General features: G+C 42.4%; 1 protein-coding gene across 1 annotated transcript in view; it reads right to left on the bottom strand.

Annotated features, from left to right (window-relative positions):
- Positions 1–1,416, bottom strand: part of mark1 (MAP/microtubule affinity-regulating kinase 1) — a 36,612-nt gene extending 35,196 nt beyond the window's left edge. Inside the window, exon 1 of the mRNA XM_037679411.1 lies at positions 1,288–1,416. Coding sequence (XP_037535339.1) covers positions 1,288–1,338 — 51 coding nt within the window. The 5' untranslated portion in view covers positions 1,339–1,416. The remainder of the gene's footprint in view (positions 1–1,287) is intronic.
- Positions 1,417–6,667: the final 5,251 nt, after the last annotated feature.

The raw sequence follows: 6,667 nt of genomic DNA, 5'->3' as shown, positions 1-6,667 counted from the left end.
GGTTAGCAAAGATTAGCTTGTCGGTTAGCAAAGATTAGCTTGTTGGTTAGCAAAGATTAGCTTGTCGGTTAGCGGAGGTTAGCTTGTTGGTTTGCTCCAGGTACCTTCTCAGGTTTAATTGGGTTACCTTCTGGGTTTTTGCTTGGTCAGCGTCTAAGATTTGCTCATGTCAGCTATTTTTAAGTTTGTTTGAGTCAGCTTGATTGGTTTGCTCAGGTTAGCTTGTTTGTTTCACAATAGGGTTAGATTGTTGGATTTAAAAAGGTTAGCTTTTTTGGTTAGCAAGGTTTAGTTGTAGGGTTTGCTAGTACCTAAAAAGTAACTGCAACGGGCAAGCACAGGAAGAAGATGCAAGCAGAAGTGGTCTTTTTTTAAAATATGATACCCCAGACCCATTTACTGTATACACATGTATTGAAGTAGTTTATTTGTTTATTTTAGGAAAAGCTTTTCCCTCTCTGCCATGTACCAAATGATCCATAAACCAATTCTGGCCCAGTAGTTGCAGCTTGAGCTGACCTTTAAAATACTGCTGACAACACAGAGCATCTTTATGAAGAGGGCTCAGTTTCCAGGAAACATCAGATGAAGCCTGATGTGTCAGAGCCTGTCATGCTTTGATCTTCACCTGATCTCCACTAAACAAGGTGCATCACACAGTTGTTGCTGTTTCTTTTTAAATCAGTGTTTAAGGAAGAGAGAAAAGTGCTGGAACGAGTAGCATTCCTTCACACTGAGAAGTCTACAGTGATTTAAAGTGATGCATTTTAATAAAAGCCCATCAGTGTCCTCCTCTTCCTCAGCATGTGAGTGTGCAGCTACAGCAGAGGGACCATTGATGGATGTCACATTGCGATGCTACCAACCAAAAGTAGGACAACAACCTTCCCCCACCCTCCCGAAATATTGACGCTGTGGGGCACAGAAATACCCACGGTCACACGCGTGGAAGCTAATTGCAATGCTCTCTTTTAATTCACCAAATTAAACACAAAAGCTTCACAGTGGGAACAACAAAAGGAAGAGCCGTGACTGACGCAGTGCGCTATGCTAACCTGCTCCGTGGAGAGGACAAACAAGCTGCAGTTTCATTTTTTTATTGAGTTAGCTGCTTGTATTTCCGACAAGGAAGGAGGCTTTAAAAAAAAAAGACAAGAGGGAGGGAAAGCCTGGAGGAGTCGCTCTGTAGCCTCTAGAAGGGCTGCGCGCATAAAAAAAAAACAGAATAAAACGCCTCCATTGATCCCTTCCTGTCCGCCTAGCTTTTATTTAAACAGCAGCACTTACGTTCTCGGTGTCACGCTCGTTCACGGTGGGCAATGGCGTTCTGGTCGACATCTTGTCGGCAGGCCGCTCAGCGATGCAGCGAGCTGGGCAGACACGGCGCGGTGCCTCCGTCCCCTCCTCCTCCTCCTCCTCCTCCTTCTTCTTCTTCTTCTTCGTCTGCTTCTTCTTCTTCTTCTCTACATCCCCTGGAAACACCGCAGACTGCGGCCCCCCCACACTTATTAATTCACCGCAGCATGGCGCGAGCCGGTTAAATGTCCTGGTGGTGTCAGACAGGAGGGGAGGAAGGAGAGACCACCGGCGGCAGCAGAGAGGAGGAGGAGAAAGAGGGAGGACAGGCCAGGAAGATGCGTCGGTCTGCGCAGCTCATCTCCAGCCTACCACCAGGAGGGGTTCACGCACACGCACGCGCACACACTGCCTTTGTCTGCTCTTTGCGGCTCATCATTCAAGTCAGCAGAGAACAGCATGACCCCTCGGATTTAAAGGAGTTTCAACCTGCTGCTTTTTGGGAGCCTGACCCAACAAGCCAGATTATTAAACCCCTCAATATGTCTCGGTTATATAACTAGCATTTGTCCCGGTTATGTTTTATTAATAATTTGGTTTGAAGTGTTGGAATCTAGGTTGTCTTTTCTTCTTTAAATTCAGTGGTTTTCCTCCTAATGTGTTTGAACAAAATGTGTTCAAAGAGGCCCAGTTCAGGGACAAGGCCTGAGTGAGTCTCATTTATAAAACTGGACACGTTTTGCCATCTGTTGGACCATCACAGCATTACACCCTTTCATTCATTCAACCTTTATTTAGCAAGGTTCAGGTAAAAAAAAAAAAAAAAAAAATCCAACAATGTTCTGTCAGGTCATCTGATGAAGTCCTTTGGATGGAGGGCGAAACGTCTCTCAACAACAAAAAGGAACTGTCCAGATGATCTGACTGAACATTGCTGGGTTTATTTATACAGGTTAGTCTCAGTGAGTCACATGGACTCATTTAAAAGAAAGACGTTTTAAACAAAAACCACAAATCAGGTACACACAACAATAAACATTCATATAAAAGCATATATAATGAAAAGTGAATAAAATAAGTGATATAAAACAAAATAAAAATACAAGCTACATTATAAAACAGTGTAAGATACTAAAAACAGGAACATCTGCAATGATTTTTGCATTGAACTAAACAGTTGTTTAAAATCCCTTCAGATATTTTTGGAAGGTGTTCCAGGTTACAGAAGCAGAGTAAGAGAAGGCCCTTTTGCCAAATTCAGTCCGCACTAATGGGACGCTGCAGGTAATGATGCTAAAATGCAATATTTGTCAGTGAACAACCGGACAAACTTGAACAATTTTATGTTTTCTGCAACAATTAAGTGTATTTTTTCCTCTCTTTTTTTTTCTTCTTGTCACTGCTTGCTCATTTCTGGGTGTGGTGATGGTGAACCCCCAAATGTGTGAGCACGCTCTGTACACTAGGTGTCAGGCTGCTCCTGCATTAGTTTGACGCAGAGCCTACGGTTCATTTGAGCTTCCACCTGCTCTCATGCCATAAATATGTCACACTGAGATGAAGAACACAAGTCTAAATGTATTTTGTTAGCCTCTTGTGAGAAATGTCAGTAATTATTTGTGGAATTCAGAGCAAACGGAGCACCTTACTGCTCGACGGGTTTGCCCCACACAGCTGCAAGGCCCCAGACCATGACAATAGGCCCAGCACGACACCCTGTGCCACAATAACTGATGGTTACAGGACCTGAAAGCCACCGAGGGCATTATGTCTGTTTTTGTGGCTTTGAGGAATCTTTACTTAGTATTCCACCAACTCCAAACTCAGCTCTAAACCTTTTTTTTTTCCTCCTCCTCATCAGCAGAGTGCTCAAACATGTTCAGTATGAAAATATTGAACTCCACTAAGGTCATGGCAAAAACCAACGTAGACATGCTCCTGTTTTTAGTATTTTATAGCGCTTAATAACGTAGCTGTTGTGTTTAGTTTTTTATACCATTTTCTTCCATTTACCGTATTTTTTGCCGTATAAGTCACACCTTTTTGCCATAAAATATTTTATATCACTTTTTCAGGTCTCTCTTGTAAATGATTCTCTGAGGCTCAATGGGATTAACCTGGATTCAACCTAGGGACACATAAAGACAAACGAGACAAACAACCATTCACTCTCTCACTCACACCTAGGGACAATTTAGAGTTACCAATCAGCCTAACATGCATGTTTTTGGTCTGTGGGAGGAAACCGGAGAACCTGAAGAAAACCCACGCATGCACGGTGAGAACATGCAAATTCCACCCAGAAAGGCCCCCGGCCCGGGGTTTGTCCCCCCCCCCCCCCCCACACTTTTTTATAACCCAATTTTTGGCTGAGATCTAACGATTTCATTCATTCTGACATGGAAAATATTGAACACTACCTAAAAAAGTTAAATCTGGTCCTCTGGACATTCACAAAAACCAAAGCAAAGAAATTGTAGAAACGTTTCGTCCTTCATCCGAAAGACTTCCTCAGACTTCAGATGAAGTCTTTCGGATGAAGGACGAAACGTTTCTACAATTTTTTTTTGTTTGTTTTGTTTTGTTTCTTTGAATGTCCAGAGGACCAGACTTAACTTTTTTTAGATTTTTCTACCTGGATTATTGAGCATGCATCAGGATATATTGAACACTACCATTTTCAGCCACTAGAGGGTCCTCGAGTGATATGGCAAGCCAAGTGTCTCATTAATAGGTAACAGTGGCTATTAATGAGACACTTGGCTTGCCATACCAAGCCACCTTCGTCTTGCTCTGGAACTCCTGGAGCAAACGTCAAATCAGCTGCATTTTGCTGCGCCTGCCAAGTGAAATGCAGCTGATTTGACCAGTAAAATGCATTTATTAAGGAAAAGCTCAACTGAGACACACTTTTACTATAATGTCAAGCAAGCAAATAATTATTTTTAGGTGGTTATCTTGTTAAATTTAGAAGAAATGCACAGCGAGTCCTCCCTCTGCGCGCTCCTGCTTCTGCGAATTGATTTTTGAAATGCAGCTGATTTGACCAATATAGTGCATTTATTAAGGAAAAGTTCAACTGAGACACACCTTTGCTATAATTTCTAGCAACAAATAGTCCAGGTGGTCAGCAGTGATGCATAACAAACGTAACATGTCAGTAGTGACGCATAATAGTTGCGACTTATACGGCGAAGTGACTTATTTAGTTTTTTTTTTCCACTTTATTAGACATGTTTGGACTGATGGGACTTGTATGGCGGTGCAACGTGTACGGCGGCAAGTACAATAGTTTTTTTTTCAATTTATATGCCTTCTTTTAAGATTGTCTACTGTTGTCATCATTCTTTGTTAAAAACAGGTCTCTCTTGTAAATGAGTCCTGGAGATTCAATGAGACTAACCTGTATCAATAAAGGTTGAATGAAAAAGCTGAGTTGATCATATTTATTGGTTTGCTTGGGGTAAAGAATGTTCAGCAGAACCTTCTACGCCAATACTTGGCATGTTGATGGGCATTTTTGGAATTCTGCACATGATCCCAGAGTGGATCCGATCCCAGCATAGCATATCTGATCCTCTCTGAGCCCTAAAGACCGAGAGCAGCCAAATTATTTCAGCAAAACATGCACTGTTGGCTTTATTTTGTCAGTATCTATTTTAGACTTGATAATATTTATCCAGCTCTAGGTGTGTACGGTATGTGTGAATTTACTCTGTGTGCAGGAAAATAATGAAAGTATTGACTGACATGATCACATGCAAATGTAAATTTACCTTGTAAACGATCATTTCAACAGAGATCTGTGTGGATTGTTTTGAACTGAAGCTTTCCGTGCTCTTGTGGTTCATGCTTTAACCTCCTCTGAGCACCTTTTTTTCATGCCTGCATGGGACTTACGCTTTCCTACCTGTGTTGCAGTGCCTTGGAATGCACCATAATGGGCACCGACACTGGTTTAATGAGTGCATGTGCACCCAGGGCCAAATGCAATTACATGCTCTCACAGGCAACCACCAAAAAAAACTGAGGCAGCTGTTCGCAGCCGTTCAGCAGGGAGGGTCATGCAGTTAACTGTATTTGCAGGATGGAGGGGGAGAGGAAAGAGTAAAGAAGACGGAAAGAGGGGGAAGAGGCTAAAGTCATCGTGCACAAGATAGCAGAGCAGCATCTGTCAGCACTGGCAGGATACCATACCTCCCTGTGCTGGACTCAGATTCACCAGTGTGCGCCTCCAGTTGGTAAATATGTTTGTGCACATCCTGCACAAGTGTGGGAACGACCACACAAAGGAAGGAAGGTGGTTTACAAGGTTTCCATGTATCATCGTTTAGTGTGAATCACAACACTAAACATAACATTCCCACATGTAAAATTGCAGATATGATGTTTTTTTTTTTGGTTTGGTTGTAAGTTAAATAAAATTGCTTTATTTTGCATTATCAGAGGGAGTTTGGCTGCAGAGTTTCAAAGAACTGAAAGGAGGAGCAAGTGGAGAACTCCACACCGCTGCATTTGTTTCTTCTTCTTCTTGCATTTTTCAACTTAAGCCTCAAATTTATCAGACCTCTCACATACCTGCCTGGAGCCACAAAAATTATTTATTCAACCTTTTTGCACATCTGTAATACTGCTCCCCAAGACGAGTTCATCGTGTAAAATTTCATGAGCTTACTTTGCAAATTTCAACTTAAAACAACAGTTTAAAGTGGATTTTATTGCTGCTTTAGTGCCACATTTCATAACTGATCTTAATGCATCAAATATCTTTGTTAATTTGTCCTAAAGGGACATTTACCAACCAGATGACTACACAATCAAATACTCCTGAGACACTACAGCAGAAATACACAAAACTATCCCAAATATAAGAAGTCATCAGTGGACATTCCTGCGTTAGAAACCTGTCAGGTCCACACCTTACAAGGCAGAGCTTGCACTCTGCTGTCTGCTCTGACAAGTCAATAAAACCCACTGGTATGCTGAACATTTTTTGGAAGGCAGGATAGGTGCGAGGCTGCAGTGGAATTTGATCAGGCAGAGAGCCAGCCTGCTGTTCATTACAGCAGAAACACACTTTTCCGGCGTGCGCGCCTCCACCTGAGGAAAATTGTTACTGACCCTCGCCCGCCCTTGGTCTCCTGTCACCGGCCTGCTTTTATCGTCACGTGCAGGTGTCCATGCAGCAAACACACCGTTTTTTAATCGTTTCAAGTTCTCTCAAGTTGTACTGGGGGGAACAGCAGGAGAGTGGAAAATATGACGGCTTAAAAAAAAAATCCAGGGCAGATGTCAAACAAACGGGCAATGAAATAAAGAGAATGATGTGGCTGAAAACATCGTTTTCTCAGAGGTTTGATAGACCGTTTCC

This window comes from Nematolebias whitei, chromosome 1, assembly GCF_014905685.2.
Source record: "Nematolebias whitei isolate Nwh7 chromosome 1, NemWhi1, whole genome shotgun sequence".
NCBI classification, from domain to species: Eukaryota; Metazoa; Chordata; class Actinopteri; order Cyprinodontiformes; family Rivulidae; genus Nematolebias; species Nematolebias whitei.
The sequence above is the reverse complement of the archived record's forward strand: the minus strand, read 5'-3'. Positions and strand labels throughout refer to the sequence as shown.